At 42.1% G+C, this 21304-nt stretch overlaps 1 protein-coding gene across 1 annotated transcript in view; it reads right to left on the bottom strand.

Annotated features, from left to right (window-relative positions):
- Nucleotides 1–21304, bottom strand: part of PTPRT (protein tyrosine phosphatase receptor type T) — a gene marked incomplete at both ends in the record, with an annotated part of 415989 nt that overhangs the window by 118788 nt on the left and 275897 nt on the right. Inside the window, one exon of the mRNA XM_079543413.1 lies at nucleotides 18584–18693. Within this exon, the coding sequence (XP_079399539.1) occupies nucleotides 18584–18693 (110 nt within the window). The remainder of the gene's footprint in view (nucleotides 1–18583; nucleotides 18694–21304) is intronic.

The raw sequence follows: 21304 nt of genomic DNA, 5'->3' as shown, positions 1-21304 counted from the left end.
TTGCGCTGAGATAACTCAATCCTTTTGCACCTCAAAAGCAACCTCTCCTCTTTTTTAATTTGGAACACTCTGATCCTTCTTACCCACTCTGTCTCTCCCAAGAAATGAAACAGTGCTACGGCTGTGGGGTGCACCAGGACCCTTCCTCAGCCGCCTTCGTCCTCATGGAGCCTTCATTGAGGTATGTTCTGATTCACTGAGGAGGTCTTTGCCACAGGAAACAAGAGAGTAAATGAGAACCTTTCTCAGGGAGCTCAGGTTCCCAGCAAGGCCATCTGGGCATATACTTCAGTCCCAGCAAGATCAATGCTTTCCAATCAAAGCCACTCGCTAAGAGAATCCACTCTCTATGTGGAAGCTTACGTCTTCCAGGTTTGGTGTTTCTCAAACTTCAGATTTGAATCTTATCATAGAATCATTCCAGTGGGAAGGGACCCTTAAAAGCTATCTAGCCCAACTCCTCTGCAATGAACAGGGACACCCACAGCTCCATCAGGTGCTCAGAGCCCTGTCCCAACCTTCAGTGTCTGCAATGATGAGGCATAGTTTGTTGGAGAAATTGCAACAGTTTCAGAGAACCTCAGAGATCACAACATGCCAGTATTTCCTGACCTAAACGCTTTGCCTCCATTCAGTACCAGGATTTCAGGATACCAGGATAGGAACTCAGCCACAGGCTGCAGACACTGAGATCCAGCTGAGTGCCAGCAGGACCAGGTGGGCATGGCACTGATGGCCCAGAACAGCATTTCCATTCCTAGTCTGTGGCAAGGAGCAGCTTCCTACGTGCTCCCACAGCCACCAGCTGGGATGCAGTCACGCACCCCAGATGTCAACACAACAAGCCTACTTCTTCTGGAGCATCTTACTGCAAAGCATTCCTGTTCACAAGGAAGTTTTGTTTCAATAAATGTGTGTAAGAAACTGGAAGAAAGGCGCACTGCATACACTTGCCTTCAGCAGATGTTACATCCTGCCATTACTCCATCACACCACAAATGAGTTCATCAGAGATGCAGTCTCCACAAGCAGGCTATGTGAGCAGCATGCTGGGCAAGCATGCAAGGTATTGATCTCACTAGGCTAAATGCTCACACGGGACATAAGCCAGTTCCCATTTGCACATACATGCTGCAGGAGTTAAGGATTTGATAGAAGCAATCACTCCACAGAGGCACAATGGGGTCTGAGCAGTCCAAGTTTGCATTTTGCCTCTTGCATACACATGGTTTAACAGCAGAGAAGCATGCAAGCAGAATTCAGACAGCTTTATCTAAACCTGGCTTCTGGGGGAACTGCTCCATAGCAAACAACAGTAGGAAGCAGGATTCAAAGTAAATCTTACAGCCAAGGAGAAAGCCCTTGTGATGGGGGAAATGGCATGAAATGCTGAGAAGTCTCTTACAAAGAGAAATTATCACACTGCATAGATGGCAAAGGGAACATCTACATTCCCAGTTCGTAAAAAGCAGTAATTAATACAGCCAGAGAAAATGTAAAATTTAATGAATAACTGAAGTGTTCAAACAAATTGCCAGTTTAATAAAGCAGAACGACAGAGGCGAAGTGTTGGGAGTACAATCCCAAGGTTCTGTTAGCAGATAGAAAATTCATGGATCAAGTGAGAAGAAAAGGTGATTTAGCATCAAAGGAAATAATTATTCTTCAAGTAAATAAGAATTAGAATGAACATTTATATGGTCTCTTCCCTCCTCTGAACATCTCCAAAGCTCAAATCTATTTTAGTTTACACACACAGATAATTAAATCTCTAAAAAGAATATAATTTTAATGGGCCATTTCTGGACAAAACCAGCACAGCTTAAAACACACCCAGCTACTTTGATTATTACATCAAGTTTCTATTAGCTTCCACAGTGCAATAAGTTCAAAAAAACTGCCTCCTGCTGATCTAGTTATGATCCTGTTTTTAAGCAGGTTTTAAAAATCAGAAATATATTGGAGATTCTCATATGTAATGGCTTGAATTTAATAAAAATTACACTCAAGTCAGTAAAAAAATAATTACTGAGTCAAACTCTCAGCTAAGACAAACAGGAAAGCCTTCCCAAAGATGCAGTGGTACCAGAGCTGGGTAGTTGGTATGGGCAGAAAAGCCCCTTCTCTCCCCAGCTGCCCGTCTTACAAGTTCACATCTCACTGTAAGTGCCAGGCTGGGTGCAGCTCTCCTCATGTCCCATCAACATGAACTGCTTGCAGGCCACGCTGCATCCGTGAATCTGTTTTCAAACTCAGTTGCTTGTAATTAAGTCACAAACCCAAAGCGATCAGAGCACCAACAAAGAGGCCATGAACCAGACAGGTCTTCTCCTTGCAAAAAAATCACATCCACCCTCCCAGATGACATCCACAGAGATCCACCATTCCTAACTTACTCTTATTCTTGCAGGTTATTCTGCAGGTCCAAAATTTCACAGTCTATTGGATGGAACATGGTGTGACACAGCTAATAGCAGCATACCTGGAACAGCATTGCACAAGTCAAGATGCAACCTGAAAACACAGCCATCAGGGAATTAGCCTGACCCCACAATGTTAACAGAAGCAAACCAAGCTGAAATAACTCTTCAGAAAAGCACCACTTTGCATTCATTCAGCATGTCATGAAAACCTCAGGATGGCTCCCAAAATAAGAAGCACTGCTCCCACAATTAGGGTATAGCTATGCATTTCCATTCCAGACACGCATACCGTGTTTAGAAGTATGGTACAATGAGTACTCTAGGTGGGAAGAGAAGTAAGGCAAGTACAAGAGCACAAGCTATACTCTGACACAGTCATTATTTTTTAGTCTCTGATGTCTGCAAGACAAAATTCACAAAATTCATCTGCAGAGACAGCACTCTTTCCACTCTTACAGCAACGAGGACCTGCGTAGTTTCAGATCCTGCCAGACATGGGGGCTTCTTCCACACTGCTTTTTTCACTCCCAAGCACAGCTGCTTCTATCTTCACTTTAACCCTGAAAACTAACCAATGACCTGAGAGCACAGCTGCTAGAAACACGCTAGAAACAACTGGGTGCAAGATGAGGTTCCCTGCTCAGCCCCCCCTTCCCCCTTTATAGCACCCAGCACCTGAGATGCTGAAGGAGCTGTCACATCTCCCAGGAATGGTACCAGACAGGGACTGTAGCTGCAAACCAGGAAAACAGAGAAGAAAAGCCGATTTTGGCTAAGAGCCAAGCAAAACTAATTAAACTTCAAGTCCACTCTTACTATACAAGTCTATCATCATAACTAGCTAGAACTTGGATATAGATACAACCCCCTACCAAAAAAATAAATAATAGCCAGGCCTGTTCTTACAGCGTATCTTCTCCCAGTGAAGGTGAGAGCCTCAGAAACCACTCCAGAAACAGAGACTCAGCTGCATAGAAATTCAGGTTGTTGAGCTACAACACAGTATCTACCCAACAGCCCAGTTTCCAAACCCTTTAGCATAAGGCACGAACACCTCAGCTCTTGGTGGTCATCCCTTGTCCCTCCTGGGGATGCCTGACATTGGCATCCCCATGCAGCAGGCTCTTGGCAGGGATGTTAAGCTCCATTTCATAGCAGAAGACTGCAGTGATGCCTAACAACATTCCCACCCACCGAAGCATATTTCACTCCAGGGACTTCCGTGTGAAAAAGAGACACCGTTGAACAGAAGGCAACATATCTTTCTCCACGTTCAAATCCAGGGGCTTGTTTGCTTGCAATGACAAGTAGAAAAAACAAGTGTCACCTCAGAGCAGAGCTCTGTCACCTCATCTGTTACCTTCTTTAAAATAAAGACTCTCTGAGGGGCAGCTGAGGCTGAATAGGTTGTACCAGATTGCAATGCATTTAGCTGCTGGCAGTATTTATAATCAGGAAGGTTTATAAGCAGAAATATTTATAAGCAATAAATTTAGAGGTTGACACGTTGCTAAAGCTGTGCTAAACACAATGTGGTGCACTGTCCAAATGCTGCATCCCCTCAGGTGAGAAGGGGATGCCAAAGAAAGCATTCTTCCCATAAACTAATGCCTGTCCTCCTTCAGTATGAGCTCCCAAAAATGATCTCCAAAATTTTCTAATGGAAACTAAATGGAAAGCAGAATTAATTTCTACTTTCAGCCATTTCACCTTCCATGTCCAGAAGTTAGTACAGAGGTTGAAAAAAGAGGTCTGTTAACTGCTTTTGCAATTATTTTATTTCATTCTGCTTTGGGAGGAGGGAGGAGAGAGTAAGATGCCTGCAATGGGCAAGATGCAAACATGTGAGTGCTGAGGGACAAAACTCATTCTTCTAACAACCTACACATGGACCTATGCACAGGTTGTTGGAAAAGATCATCAAAAAACTGCTGCGCTGGTCATTGGCATATTACTACTAGCACAATCAAGAAGGAACTTCCAGGAAAAAAAAAAAAAAAAAACAACAAAACAGACACTCATTCTTAACAGACCTGCTGTGCAAAGCAACAACTGGCATGGTATTTTTTTTCCTATGCTTATCTAATTTGAGACAACACTGAAAATCCTGTGTGGAACTGCAAGCAAGTCCAGATTTAAGTTCAGCTTCAGCATGTTTCTGATTGTCTACCAGAACAGAGGAACTTCTGTTGGGCTTATCTCATTCGTAATTGATTAATCACAGGCAAGGCTCCCACCAGCAGTGTGTGCCCCCAGCATATCATTAAGGATTATGTTCACAGATATTCTGCTTAGACAGCACGGCGTTAAATCCCAGCAAATAATTTGGACACTGAGATGTGCATGGATCCCTTTAGGAGTAAAGCTGCTAAAACAATTGTGTAATGATGTGAAAAAGCAGTGGGTAAACCACACGTCTGGATTCTTCTCAGGCACAAAAGCTTCACCAGGGCTTCCTCTTTATCTCAGCTTTGTATAAAAGAAAAAATATAGCCATTGCTACCATGCATCTCCCGTTAGAAGTGTCAAACACATCATTTTTCTTCTTATGAGGAGCTCGGGGTAGCAGAACACCAACATGTTCATGCAGCAGACACAACTGTGGGTCACCAGTACCATCTCTTTGTATGACAACTATTAGCACACTGCTGTGGCTGTAAGGAATTCCTCGTGGAAGGGTTGCTTGCAAGCGTCTGCCTCCCTGTACTTAAGGCTCTCCATAAGGCAGCCAGGAGCAGATGCCCCTCATGGTTCCCTTGCTGCTGCTGAGATTACACAAGTTAAACTAGTAGCAGGTAACAAGGGACTTCCTCAAAACTCTTTCAGAAGCAGCTTTCCTGGTGCCTGATTACCATGACAGAAGGAACTGAGAGGCTGAGAAGCTCGGCTGACAGCACAGCAGACCTTTGCCTCAGGCAAAGCAGAATGAATTTCCCTCGTTCCCAAGTCAATGCAATTTGTAGCCCAGGGCTACGTCTCATTACTCCTGCCCAAGCCAAGGTTGTTGGAACTTCAGTGACAGTTCAGCAACAGACTTCTCTCGCTGGTTCTCCTAAGGCAGTAGCCACAGTTTTATTTAGCTGGAAATCTGCTTTGCCATACAGAGAAGTTTAGAAAGGAAGAAAAACTGTTCTGGAAAGTGAAGTAATACATAGCAGATCTTATTAAATAATGTTGTGGTTTAACCTGGCAAGCAGCTGAACACCACACAGCCTTTCATTCACTCCAGCCCCCTCAGTAGGACAGGAGAGAAAAATCAATTCTACCTTTTTTCCTTGTCTTTTGTTCTATTTTTGCATGATGTCATATGGTATGGAATGCCCCTCTGGCTAATTCAGGGCAGCTGGCCTGGCTCTGTCCCCCTGCTAACAGGGCAGTACAAAAAACTGAAGAACTGAAGTGTCCTTGGCACTGTGCAGTGCTGCTCAGTAACAACTAAACTATCAGTGTGTGAGCAGCACCCTTTTTTCTCCTAAAGCCAAACATAGCATGGCACTGTGATCTGAATACGGGAAGAAAACTCTCCAACTGCAGTATGGTGTTAGAAAGCAGCATTCCTTTATTTCTCATGATACACACCAGGTGACCTGATAAATCCAGTGTGCACTGCCAGAATTCAAGTTTTACGTTCAAACAGCTAAGACGTACACTTCATAGAATGGTCTGGGTTGGAAGGCACCTTTAAGATCACCTCGTTCCAATCCCCTGCTGCTGGCAGGGACACCTCCTCTAGCCCAGACTGCTCACAACTCCATCCAGCCTGGCCTTGGACACTTCCAGGGAGGGGGCATTCACAACTTCACTGGGCAACCTGTTCCAGTATCTCACATATGCAATACAATGGCATACATATTCATTCCTTTCCAAGAACTCATGAATATATGCTAATGAGCTTCTGGGCATGCATGGTAGGGGCCTACAGTGGTCTTAGACCACTACTTCTCCTCGTTTTTCCATCACCAGCTTCACCACTGTGACTTTTGGCTGATCTTTAGCTACTTCTTCCCAATTTGGCAGATGTCCATTGCTTGTTAGGCCATAACAAGCAACTGTCTATCTTAGCATACTATAACCTAAAACAGTATGAGGGATCTGAGGAAGAAGTCCTTGCACCTGGTGGATAAAAGCAGTCTGTTGTGATTCCAGTGCTCCTGGGAAGGAGGATCATTGAGAAAAACAAGGCTGTTCACACACCTAGCAAAGCTAAACCAGAAAGCTTTAGAACTAACACTTACTGACCCCTTTTGCTAAACTAATATACTGATTCTTAAACTAATAGACTAACAGATCCCTATTGCTAAGTGAGCTTATACCAGTACCAGACACAGAAAAATCAACTGTTCCAGCTGAAATCAGGACAAACAATAACTAAAAAATGACAGTAAGCAGGAAAAAGTCGTATCTACTAGGCAGCACTACTTACTCACCAGCAGCATGGACAGTACCACATAGTTCACTCTTTATAAGATCAGAACTAGGTAACAATGCATACTTTAGTCTGGGTAATCTGCAAAACTTGAATAATTTCCAATTTGTCTGCATCACAAATAAGAAAACGACAAGATAATAACACTGTGTACTCAGTGTGTTTTCTTCTAAATTTAATAGAAGTTTCACACTGTCACAAAGATATGGTAATGGAATAGCTCAGAAAAGGCTCCTAGCTCAGCAGAAAAAGGAGCCAGGCACTAAAAGAAACAGCATTCTAGACTGTATTAAGATGGAATTCTATGTTCACGATCTGTGTTTACATTTCTCGATGCCAATAACCAAGCTGATTATCATTCTTGCACACACATACATCAGCTATCTAAAGTCAATTCCTTAGCGCTGCTCCCTCTGACAGCACAGCTTGGAGCTACCATCACTCAGCCGAGTGGGAACAATTCTGTGAAGGAGCTCACTGCGATGGCCTGAATCTGCCCAGCAGTTGTAAGACCACATTTCTGGCTCTCAAAAAATGACCAAAATGAGCAGAGAAAGATCACAGATTCTGAAATACAACATAAATCTAGACAGAAGCATTTCAGACTGAAGGGTGAACCTGATGAAGGAAGCGTTCCACACAAAATACAAGACTGGTGTTAGATCTTCAAGGGACAGGACTGAGGATAAGGAGCTCCTAGAATTTTCACGGGGGAGTTATTTTGGATTGGATTTCACTCCTCTTGAAGGATCAAATATAATCCTGAAATGATGGAGTTTAAAAAGGAACTTGATTCTCTGAGGACAGAGCCAGACCTTCTTCACAGGTATCTGAAAAAGAATATGCTTCATTGCCTCAAGTCCATATCTTCACCACATCCCTTATTTCAGCTCCAGAAGTACACAGAAGCTGACTCCAATATCAAAGAGGACATCAGGATACTCCATTAACAAGACATTTGCTCAGCTCTTCTTTCTATCAGACTTTCCTGACTCCCATAGCTCTTTCATTACCTGATCCCCACCACCACTGGTTTTGTGATTCATCCAGGCTCCCATGTGAGCTGCCAACAGCCTGGGCATCCTTCTCCTAAATCACTGTGATTTTCACCAGATGATTAGGAACACAAAACAGAGCTGGCTGATGCTGCTATGCTCTCAAATTCTGATTTCAAGGTGATTTGTGCTCCCTTCCTCCTTGGTTTGTAAGGACAGGGGGGAAGCAGCAAGCTCTCTTTTGTGTGCTTGGAGCCAAATAAGGAATTAACTTGCCTAGCACAGTATCTGCTCCAAAGTGTATGGTACCACAGGAGGACAATCAATTTCATGGTTCTCTAAAGCTGATTGAAACATGATTACACAGCAAGCTATAGGCTTTTTTTTTTTTGCTTTTTTTTTTTTTTCCCCCTCTAAGACTTGCCAACTGCCTGTGCTTCTTAGGAACGATTACTATTGCAGGTGAATTCGGATTGCTACTGGGATGGACATTAGTTTCAATCTTATCAGGAAGTTTCAGACATTTTGGAGTACAAGACTAAGTTAATTGTGCCAAGTGTTACACAAAAGGAATAATCTGAAGAAAGTTATCTTCTAATGAACAGGAAAAAGTGGGTTAGGGAATAATCTTCCTCCTGTGTTGGACTTCAGAGCTAAAGAATGCATTTCATGACTGGATGATTGGGAGCATTTTCTGTTTTAAAACTTAGTTTAAGCCAGATGATTATTGCTACTTATGTCCTTTCCCAGCCCAGTACATTTCATGCAAAAGATGTGAAGAAGCAAATGCCTTTTGTTCTCCCATTTGTGAGCTAATTTTTTTTGGAAGAAGGTTAAGGGAAAGTTAAATGGCATTTCTGCAAGCCTTTGCTGCCTTAAATATAAGGCTGGCAACAGGTGGCAGACTAAAAGCCCTGAAGAATGAAGTCTCTTAATTTAGGCACAGCAAAAGCACGGCACGGTTAGTATAAAAGGATAAAAACCACAGCACAGCTCTAGGAATGGCTGTGGAACTTAACCCAGGGAGACCGTGCAAACAAAAGAGGCCCTTTTGCTCCCTAGCCTGTTTGCTGTGAGTCATACAAGCAGGGAGTCAATTAAACCTGAATACAGACAGAGTGGACACAGAACATAACATAACCTTTACCAAGATCAGGAACATTAGGGCTGAGAAGTCTCATGTATTCTCCTTCTTGCCCAGGCTCCTCCTTCCCATTCATACTTCCTTGGGACTTTATTGCTTTTTGTTTTCTATAAATAAAGCTAAATTTAATGTCTATGAGAAAGGGAGAAAGAATGGAGTAGGTAACAAAGCAATTGGGAGTGCCTTAGTAATGTATTCAGGCCATTAAGGATTTCATTAGGTTTACTAAAAGGTCATTAATGATAAAATATCTTTTTATTTTGCATACTTTCTAAACATTATAGTCTGTTCTGCCATTCAAGCTTGCACCCCACTGACATTAATTAGCATGCTATATATTAAAGAGAGTTTTTAATGAGCTGCTATTTCATATGATTTTATTGGAGAGCCTCATTGTTCAGTTTAATAGCAGAAAATGACAACTATAGAAATTGCTTTGATAGGACTGCAGAATTGAGGTGGTTATTCAACCCCCATGCTTGCTCCTCAGTTTGCTCCTGATGCTGGAAGCACTGCTTAATGTCTCTCAGAGCTGGTTTGCCGTGCTGCACTTGCTGTAGTGAAAGCTGTGGGCAATGAACAAAACCCCAAATCAACAAAGGAGTAACAGCAACATCACTTTCAGCTGGTCTGCGTGCCATACATCACAAAGTAACAGCAGCAAGAACCACACTGTGCCACATTAATAGCTAGGACTGATAGATTATCTATAAACGTAGCCCACAGTTGTAAGACTATATTTTTTAGTGATGCAAACACTGAACTATCCATGTGTACTTATTTTCCAAATGTCCGCCTCGTCATAGGCAACTTTTCAAAAAGCAGCTGAAGCAGAAGCAAAGATGGGAGCAAGGAACCACAAGAACCCTCCCAAATGGAAAACCTGGCACCTCCAGCAACTCCTGAAGCTGTCCCAGCCTCACTCTCAGTGATGCCACCTTGGTGGCACAGAGCACAGAAACACTGACAAATGCAGAGGGCAAAAGAGTAAGCAAAGCGGTTGGTAAGGAGAGTGGGGCATGGAAATCAAACCCAAAACTAAACTCATAGCACCAGTGGATAGCAGGACCATCGTTAGAAGTCCCAGGTCTAACATGGATGCAACAAGGATGACGGTCAGATCAGTTTCCAAAGGAATCATCATGCTGGCACCTCCTCTTGAAGGCCATGAGAACACCACCTTGACTGGCTTTTACTACATTTATTTTGTGTACTTGAAAACTTTTTTAACGCATGTCCCACTACATTGTAGCCCTGTGTGTTTATGTACATTAGCATGCAAACCACTGTTTCATAAGCTGGTCCTTCCTGAAAAGGATCTTACTTGTTTTCTGAAGAAACTTTAAAAAACATTGTTTGTTAATGGTATTCTTCATACACAGCTTGCAAGCACATAGCTGTGTCTTCTTTGTTACGCATTTCCTCAGTTGCACCACTGCACAGAATAAAGCCAATTCTGATTTTTGCAGGCCTCTCCAAAAAGTGATGCCTCCTATTTATTCGCATGGAAACTGCAACCGATACAAAAAGCACAATAAAATTATTTGATAGAACACACTCTCAGCTACAAAGCACTATTTCTCAACATAGTCACCACCATGAACCACGCATTTTCACCTGCAAAGAACAAGAGCTGCATCAGCAGGGGTGTCCCATAGTCTCACAGCTGCTATGACAGCCCTGTTGGTGGGAAAATGCTGCACACAGAGCCCAACTTCCACTGTGCTGACAGCCACTGCTTGGTCTCCATAAACATTCAGCAAGCACCAGTGAATGCCACCGGGTGCCATTTCTTCCACACAGAGGGATTCAATCCCATCCCTTTGCTTCAGATGCACTCCAATGGCCACACCATTCCACCCCTCTGCTGCCATCTGTCACACAGCAACAGAATGGAACAGGATATCGGGGGGAAGGTTTAACCTCCTTTGCCATCCCACCAACATCCAGCTCTGACGTTGTGCACCAGCATCACAAAACAGGAGGCATTACTTTCAGAGCAGCCCCCATACAACCCTGTATCCGCACTTTGCTTTCAAGTTAGTTAACCATCACATTTCAGGAAGCAAGATACTGAAAAATCTGAATCTGGAGATGTTCCAGGACCTTATTTGTAATACCATAACTGCACAGGTACACTGGCTCTTGGTTTCTTACCCCATTCCTTCCATCTAACCTTGCCAAGTGGTTTCCTGGATGGGCAGCCAAAAGAAACAGTGTGGCTGAAGGGGAAAACAGTCCAAAACTGTATTTTTTCTAGCAAAGAAAACAAAGCAGTGGAAGGCAGAAAGGAGATCACACACCTACAAAAAGGTTCATTTTTCAAAAATTTTTATCTCTGTTATAAAAAAAAAAAAGAAGTGTTGCTTTTGTGTTCTTCCCATTTCATTTGGTTAATAAAATCTATCAAGCACAAAAAATAACGCAGTTCCTTCCTTTAAATTTTTTTTTTTTTTTTTTTTTTTTTTTTTTTTTAAGCCAAATGTCTTCTCTCATTTGCACTGGATTTATATTGCTGTAACTCTATTGGCTTCAAAAGAACAATAAAAAGGTAATCAAAGAAAGTGTTGTGCTCAGGGGACTGCATTATGCTTTTATTTCAGGAAAGCTTGATCAAGCAATTTTTTTTTTTAACAGTTGATTCATACTATTTATAACACAAGTCTGCTATTTACCTAGAGGTTGTCATACATTTAAAGAAAACCTGACATCTGAGTTTCTAAAAAAAAAAAAAAACAAACAAAAAAAACCCTCTCATTTTCTCATTGTGATGTTGCTGGAAACCAGAGGATTAAAAGTGCATCAGTAACAACTGCTTCCAAGTACACCTTGCAGGTAACAGCAAGTGAGCAGCACATGATTAAGAATCCTATATAGTTTGCAGATGTTTGCTCAAAAGCTCTTAAAGGTGCTTATTCAAAAAACAAAACCATCCCTAACCAGGAAATCATTCAAACATTTCTGTAATTTGAAGGCTGCAGTAAGCTAACAGGGACAGCTGAGTCTGCATCTTAGCAATACAAGAAAGACAGAGAGCTGTTGGAGAGGGTGCAGAGGAGCCACAGAGATGATCAGGGGACTGGAGCAGCTCCCTATGAACACAGGCTAAGGGAGCTGGGCTTGTTCAGCATGGAGAAAAGAAGGCTGCAGGGTGACCTCACTGCAGCCTTCAGTACCTAAAGGGAGCCTACAGACAGGAGGGGAATCAACTCTTTGAAAGGGTTGATAACAGCAGGACAAGGGGAAATGGTTTGAAGTTGAGGGAGGGAAGGTTGAGGTTGGATGTCAGGGGAAAGTTCTTTACAGAGAGAGTGGTGAGGTGCTGGAACAGCTGCCCAGAAAGGCTGTGGATGCCCCGTCCATCCCTGGAGGTGTTCAAGGCCGGGTTGGATGGGGCCCTGGGCAGCCTGGGCTGGTATGAAATGGGGAGGTTGGTGGCCCTGCATGTGGCAGGGGGTTGGAGCTTCGTGATCCTTGAGGTCCCTTCCAACCCTGGCCATTCTGTGATTCTTAGCACACAGTCCTGCCGCAGGGCTGCCAAAAACCCACACCTGCTACACCTCCTGCTCTATGTTCCTGGGATGTAAAGAGCACCAACAGACACTGCTCCAGAAACTATCATACAGACACAGCAATGCATAATTCCTATAAATGCAAACTCTAAATTAGCCCAACCCACTTCACTCCTACCACAGCATTTTATGTTCCCAGGCATGACAGCAGAAGAAAAGCCATCCTGCTTTGAAGGAGCAGTGCATACAGGCATTGGCTCCCCACACTTGCTGTGCCCAGGTGTAATGCTGTAACTTGATGGAAAGTACAGCAATGCCAGCAGTTGTAGCAGCAAAGTCCTAGGCTGCAGCAAGCGAAGATTTGGTCAAACGTAATAACCATTAGCACAGAAACAAAAGAAGCTGCTTACCTTTAGAAGACCTCAGGTATGCAGGGATCTCCAGCAAAATACTTTCACTGACAACCCTTAAATAAGGTTTGGCAAGATCCACCCCTTCTGGTCATTCAAGCACATCACATGCACCTGAGCTCCCCCGGGTTGGCCCAGGTGCTCAATCACTGCTTCTAGCTGTGTCCTGCATTTCCACTATACCAGGTAAGCCAGGCTTTCCCTGCAGTCACTCTAAGTGCCCAGGATATTGCTACCAGTTTGCTCAGGCTCATGCTAGAGTTCGGGGACTGACAGAGAGCTTAGAAGCCACGTTCATCTATTAAATAACATGAGGGGATGGTGGGAATGGAAAAGGCTCCCTGTGAGATTCTGGTGGCAAATAACACTGGACTGACAGAGGTGCTTCTCAGATCCCACCAGAAGTTTCTCACTGCCCCCCACCTTGTACCAGAAGCAGAACCACAGTCTTATGGCTGATACAACATCCCAACCCTGCTGACCGTCTCAATTGTAATGAGATAATAAGCCATTGCAGTCAGCACCATTCATTTTTCACATTCTGGACTGAATCCTAGCTAAGGGGAGACCACAGCACTGGCAGTGCCTAACCAACCTGGCTACCAAGTGTTCTGAAAGCATGACAGTCAGCAACCATACAAAGAAAACTGATATTCAGCTAGTACAGCCTTCTTTCGGCACAATTCTGCACAAAAATCTGTTAACTACAGAACTAATTTAGGTGTGTACATATGCACAGCTTTCCTAACATGCAATCAAGACGACAAAGCAGCCAACTATAGAGCTTACAGCTTCAAACTTGAGCAGATTATGGATGGCCGCACAGTTTTGCTGCTAGTTTAGATTATTAAGGGATTCTAATTCAACATAGCACAGATGCAGTAAAGCACTTATTCTTCCTATAATTGACTTTCATGGACTCTGGACAAACAACATACTGCAGAACAAGGCACCATATAAAATCAGTGTCAAAGGAAAACATTAGTGCTGTAGATAGAGAAAAACATCCAGTTGTGGGAAGACTGCCCTGTCAAATGCCCTTACAGGAGGATGAGAAAGCTACAACCAAATAGACAATTGTTAATTGATCATTTTCTGGGTTTTGAGCACTTAACAGTGTCTCCTTAACGCTGTCTTAAAGCTCAGCTAAACGCAGCAGCCAGCTGTGTGTTGCATGGACTTCCTTCAGTGCACACTTAGTGAGAAAGCTTAGTCCCAGGAGTATCGTGCTTCCACAGAACGCAATTGAGAAGCTGTAAAATGATTGATTTTCATGGGAACATTCAAAGCCACTTCTCACTGAAGGCAATTTCTGAGAATTGTCATCCTACTATTTTGACTGTAGAGCTTTATATAAATTGGTTGCAAGATTTTGTGGTTGTTGCTTTCCTTCTTGAGGGAGCCATTTTTCATTCTTCTTAACAAAAAAAAAGAAGAAAAAAGCCTTTAACCAAACAAACAAATGACTAAGCCAAGTTCACATTTCAACTCTTTTGTCTTCTCCAGGAAGAGTTTGCTTGATACACCTTTCTGGAAGGAAGATTTTATTCTAAAAATTTCAAGTTTTGTGAATAGCTCTAAAAGGGGATACAAACAGAAACACAAGCATAACCGTGCAGCGGGTAGCTATCACATCAGATCATCGAGCTTCATCTTACAGTAAGGAAGCAATTGTAGGGGCCAAAGCTGGGAGAAATCTTTTCCACTCTACTGTAAGTGCAGGCAGTGCATCCAAAAATGGTGACCATCTAAGAGGCAGTTTGCATGTAACGACCTCTCCTGCTGTGAAAGTGAGTGTAGTGACTGAGAAGTGGCGTATTGGCAACTGGAGAGATGTTGTGTGGCAGACTGCAATTTCACATGGAAACACAGAGGATCTGTAACCTCCGATGCACAATTTAAACTGAAATCCATTGGGCTTAGAGCAACTAGTCTCTCAGCATCCCATTAAAGAGCTGAAATAGTGCATGAAAGTCCCTTGTATTATTATTCCTAGCATCTAAATAGGGATTTGCAGCAGTTCAAAAACAGAGACTGAGAAAATTAGTAGTTAGAAGCTGCAAATACATCCTTATTTCCCAAGACCCCATGTGAAACCCACATGGGACTTAATCAATGTAAAGATGAGAACGTGAGTGATTACAGGACTATGCCATGCAATGTTTAAAAAAGTTTAAATGTTGCCTTTAGGCATGGCTTTGAAAGGACTTCAATAGGCTGACTCTTTCTTCTAGCCAAGGAGCTGAAAATGCTGCAGCCACACTTGAAATGCTTCTAAGATTGTAATGCATTCCCCCTAGCAATACAACAGGTACTTTAGACAGGAACAATGTGGGGTTCTTTTGTTGGTAGTGTTTTTTTTAATTTGACCTTCTTCCCCAATAAAGAAGAAGCATTCTAAAAACTGGCAATTAGAAGAATCTGATTGCACACAAATAAGATGCTTATGACCGTGAAAATCAACAACAATCACTAAGTGCCCCTGCAAGCTGACAGCTGCCCAAATAAACAGCAAAATGCAGCTATAAGAAGTTTTGCTTATTTACACTGTATAGATCAAATACAAGTTTTCAGAAATTACCTGGGTCCATCTGTGTGCAGGATGCACTTCCATTTGGATCATGGAAAAATGCCTGAAACAACCTCATATAATCTACATGCAGGAGAATTTAAGCTGGTCCATGACCTTGAATTAGATTGCTTGTTCCTGCATTCCAGGGACAGCATAGGTCCTGCCAGTGCTTGATGCTGGTTTGACTTTACACACGCTTAAGATAAAAGAAAGAAATCTTTGTTGCATTTCTTTGTACACAAAGGCTTTGAAGCTGAACTCCCACGTGGGTATAAGCACCATTTGATTATTAGGGATTTTAAAGCACAGCAGCTTTTGCTGGATTGTTGGTTTTTGGTTTTTTTTTTGGTTTTTTTTGTTTTTTTTTTTTTGAAGAAAAGGAAACAAAAAAGATTCAACAAGCTTTCAGACTTCCAGAAGACTCAACGGGGGGCAGAGCGTATCATGATATTGTTAGACGCTGCCACTCACAGCTCACTCCGAGACAGCTGCAATAACACCTCTTTCACAAATGGCACATGCTAAAACACCTCTGCAGAGCTTTCTACCCAAACCAGTGTACCAGCAAAATCCATTATCACTGTTCAGCTATGTTTTCAAACACAGATTGATCTACTTGTCTCCTGTAAGTACCTACACAACTTGAAGCTTCCTGGGGACTTGGCTGGAGCTGGAGCTCCTCAGCTTTATGCCCCCTGCAGTGCTTACCTGCAGCAGCAGCCTATGCATCTCCCTGATGGCTCTCTTGACTGGACAAACTGATACCCACTAACACAGAACATGTTCATCACATTAACTGCCTTGCTGTGTTCCCCTAACATCCCCAGGATGCACTGCACCATCACTCCTTCTTGACTCACATCTTCATCTATCCAGCATGCTAATAACTGACTTGCAACTCCTGGAGCTCTCCACATTCTCTTGCAGTGATGATTTCTGCTCCCTAGGAACAGACTACTATTACATACTAATTTGGTGATCTAAAAGATTCCATTGTTCAAAATCCCAGCAGTGGCTGTACCCAGTGCAACAAAAGCTTAGAAAGGTGGGGGTTTTATTTGTTTGTTTTAAACAGAACTAGAGAAAAAATACAGCACAGAAAATCCAGCGAGTCAGACCTAAATGATGATGATGCAGAAGGAACTATTACTTCATCTGGGGAAAGAAGATGGCTTTTTTGTTTTCTTTTTATTAGGAAAGTTTGTGCCAAAAGGTATTTGAGAGAGAGTCACCTGAACAATACCTATGTGTGAATCTAGGCAGCTACTCCCAGGTGTAATGCAGAACTTGACATCACCAGCTCAAATTTATAATGTGGTGTTTCTTGATCTGTACCTTGGAGGGAATTTTTCTTTAATAAATTTTAGTTGGTTCTTGGGTTTGTTTCTCCCTAATGACAGCAACACAACTGCAGAGTTTCTAGACAGCTGCAGACATCACTGAGTTTCCTGCTCCTGCTGGTGACAGCGTTGCCAGTGCTGGCTCTCAGGAACTGTGCTCCCTACAGAGACCTCCTTAAAGTAGCACCACACAGGTTCCTAGTTTGACCTTCTTTTATTTTGCTTTCTGTTGCAGTTAAAGCTTTATACTTCTACCTAGATCAGTACTGCAGAGCACAGTTACCTGAAAAAACTGAAAACCTATCACAGACTAACCACTAGCTTTTTCTTCCTCTTTAACCAATAGGTCAAAGCAGCATCAGGCTTTGATAACAAATAAATGACCAAACCCTGTCTAAAATAACACTTTAAAGGATATTGCTAGTGAGGAATTACTTTAGCATGAAGTCTTAAAATAATGCCTGTAGAGACTGACTTTCAGGTTTATGTATCCATAGAAGGCTAGGAATTAAGCAAGCAATACAAAAAATGCAATGACCAGGGCAATACTGGAGGTTTCTTGGTATTTCCAGGAAGATTAAACTTCAACTGCAGGTAGCAGGATGAGACATTTCTGTGCAAATACTTATGCTTTATTTACTAAGCAATTTAAAATACAAAGTCTCCTGTTACTTAGAACAAGCACATGTATTTGCTTGTTCAACATCCTGACAATGTCTCTGAAAGCACTCTGGCCTCTCACCAGATTATAGGTAATTGCTCATCTGTATTTTTGTCTCCACCTGGTCAACTCCATTTATGTCAATAGACTTCTCCCAGGGTGTCAAGGAGAATGGGAATGCTCTGGATGAATTTTGGCATTTCTTGACAAACCTCAGACACTACAGTTCTCCTGGTATTAACTTAACACTTGGACTTTCATCCTTTTGGGGACTGGGAAAAGTTGGAATTCACCTTGACTTCTCTTTGGCTTCAGCTATCAAATGTGCATAAAGTCATTATCAGAAAAGAAAAGATCTGTTTGTGCCGCACTGAGACTCGAGCAGTGGTATGACTTGAGGGGCAAAGGCACAGTCATGAAGCATCACTACCCTGGAGGTATTAAAATATCTCTATGCAGCTGCTCTGCCAGAAAAGCTACTTGGTTTGCTGAAGTCCTTTCAATGAGCTGAGCCCAAGGCAATATTTTAGAAGGAAACTGCCTCTTTAAAAATTAAAAGGAGTTATTTTTGCATCATTTGACCGGGATTGCTTTAAATGTGTTCCATTATAGGTCACGTCCACTGCCAGAAAAATAATGCATTCACAACTGATTCTATTCAGACCAATTTCTTAAAAAATGCAGACTGCTTTAGTGCGCAACTCCTCACTCATATACAGAGGATAGCCTATTATACCTGCAAAAGCCATGAAATTCCAAGGGTTTGCTTGAGTTCAGGACAGGCACTTCGCAATCTGCAGAGATTTTTCCAAGTGACTGCACAATGACCAACAAAACACAATTTCTGACTCCAGTAAAGGATTATCCCTTGGCAAAATTTGCCACAAATACTGGTGAAGCATTCCTCCCCCCAGTCCCTACATGCCTTGAACTGGAACACTTTTTCAGTGACAACAGCAGAATATCTCAAATATTCTTATGCATTTTATTCAGGCTTATCGTAGTGTTTTCTGAAATCTCCCAGAGCTCATGACTGGCTTACACACATATGAGAAAGGCCCTATGGCATACGTGCTTTGACAAAAGCCAGTTCTCCTCACCTCATAAAGTGTAATGATGCCATTTGTCTCATTTGGAGGCTTCCACTGAACATAGATCTTCTCTTCAAAAGGTCCTCCCTGGATGGATTCCAAGGGAACAGGTCCAGGAACTACAGAAGAAAAAAAAAATAGCAAACACAATGCTGTGTTAGAAGCTACCACAAGCTCCAGCTGCCACACACATCTGAAGACACCAAGAGACCATCAGGCAAAGTTCATTGCTGAAAATAAAAAATAAAAATAATAGTAATTAAAGAAAATCACTAAGTGAGAAACAAAATCAGAATCCATGACAATACAAAGCTGGCTCCAGTATGCCTTCATCCCACAGTAGAAAATCTTTGAGTAATTAAAAAGGAACCAAAACTACAGAAAATGAATTTATTTGTTTATCCACTAGACCACCTGTAAGTGTTTTCCTTGCATAAACACATAGACTTATGATTCCTGCTTCCATACAACATCACAAAATAGATGTTTAATTTTACCCCAAATTATGCATTTATTTTTAACCAGTATTGCAGTATGTTCATATTTTTCTAAGCTTCTCTTCTATTCATATATTAAGATGCAAAAAAATAAATATTTTAAATAAAAAGAACTTAAACAAGTGAAACCAATTCGACTTCACCTCAAACACACCTATTTGCATGAGTGCAAATAACAGTAATTTACACTCTGCAGATAAAGCTTGATGTACAGAAGGTAATGTAAGCAGTAATATTTGCAGTTCTCAGAGAACAGTGCATGAAGATCTTCCTGCTTGCATGTATTGCTGCACCACTGGATAACCTCATGGCACGTCCTTGCAGCGCAGTGCAGTGAGGCATTGAGCCACCTCAGCAAACTGGCCAGAGGAGAGCACCAGCAGTGCTCACTGTTCCATCTGCAGCGCTGCGCTCAGCTGGTCTGCACTGCTTTTATGGAAGTCTTCTGACTCACTGAGGCAGGAACATAACCTAGGCCTGTCCTTACCACGTGGAAGAGTGACGAGGTGGCACGCTGTTCCTTTTGTCTGAGTTCTGATCCAACCTTCTGATCATTTAAATGTCTCTTTTCCGTGCTTTAGACTCCCCAGGCCATCTCATCATCACTGTAACATTGCAGAAATGTCCACAATGCCCACACCATGTCAAGGAGTGTAGTTACAGGGAGTAGCTTTTCTTTAATTCTCTCCCTGTTCTGGAATACAACATCCTTGTATTTCCAGTGGAGCTGTGTTTTATCTAGAAAAAGTTCACCAATATCGGGTCATTAACAAACTTGACACTGCTGCATCAACAAACTGCTTCAGAGTTGGAAGAGTAGCACATCCACAAGGAAGCAGGATTTGCCCTTCAAACGCACTGTGAGGATCAGTAATAATGTAGGCAGTGCAGCCTCCTTCAAAAATTATTTGCAGTGAGCAATTTCAGCTCCTCTTCCAGCTCCTTTGGACAATGCCTTCCCTATCTCATGCTTTCCACCTGGGAACATTACAGATGATATATGCACATGACAACTCAAGGCATTACACAGGTGGACAAGGCAGGACACAAATAATTCTCTTTTAAAGGCTTAGTGTGCTCTCTGCTAATTTGTAAGACTGCAGTGCTATGTATTTACATTTTGCTTACAAGCTAAATCTTGTCCATCTGCCGGTCTTCCATCAGATACACAGGATGGAGAGTGTTTGAGGACAGAATCATTTGGCCACAGTGCTAAAGGACAGTTATACTACGTAGGAAATATCCTTCACCTACACAACAGCAAAGCTCCATCCACCTAAACAGCCAGATTGCACCTCGGCATAAAGATGCTATGAGCTGCACACCTTTATCAATATGAAAGATTGATTTCCCTAGTTAAGGACAACATAAGATTTATGTTTCAAGATGGCTACAAGGCCACCTAAAAATCCACCTACCCAAGCAAAATTTTAATGCTGTGAAAGATAACTAAGTACACTTCCAAGCCTGACTGATAAAAACCCCACTCATTTTTTCAGAAAGATCTGCCATCCTCTTAAGTCCCTTGTATGATATATTAGATGTCTGGAATCACTTTCAGCTGAGAGAAACTTAGGAAAGCAACTTCTTATTGCTCTGGCAGAGGAAGAACATTTCTTTTTAACACTAGACAGAATGGAAGCTTGTAGTTTAGGAGAGTTCTTAGTCTGAAATAGCTCAGATGGGATAATAACACTTTAAAGCTTTCCATCAGTACTTCTTGAAAAGTGTTCTTTTGTCTCGGAATGGAAGAGTTAGCACCAGAAGAATTTAACATCTGAGGCATATATAAAATGCTACATCTAGAAGGTCAGCATTAAGAAAAAACATACTTTAGAAAGGAAGACATTATAATTCTTTGGGGACTGTGATGTAAAGGAACCAGAAAAAAAAAAAAGAAAAGACTAATGTCAGAATTATATTTGCCCATATGATAAAGGAAGCTGCTCTGTAGGTCCTGGGTAGTTCAGAACACAACTTTTACAGAATTAAACCTACTGCTGTTCAGTAACTGCTCAAACTGGTGCTTGTCATTTCCAAGCACTTCAGGGAGTCCTGCCCTTTCAAGAACACTGCTGTAAAATGGAAATTATTTACACCTACAAATTTAACTTGCGTAACGTACATCCTGTCCAGAGAAGCCATTTATAAGTCTTCTGGGACAGAAGATTATGCTGTTATTTACAGTTCGAAAATATTACAATGCCTTCACAAAAAAAGAAGCTAGCAAGCA

The sequence above is a fragment of the Tetrao urogallus genome (assembly GCF_951394365.1).
Source record: "Tetrao urogallus genome assembly, chromosome: 16".
NCBI classification, from domain to species: domain Eukaryota; kingdom Metazoa; phylum Chordata; class Aves; order Galliformes; family Phasianidae; genus Tetrao; species Tetrao urogallus.
This window is presented reverse-complemented; position numbering and strand designations above follow the sequence as displayed.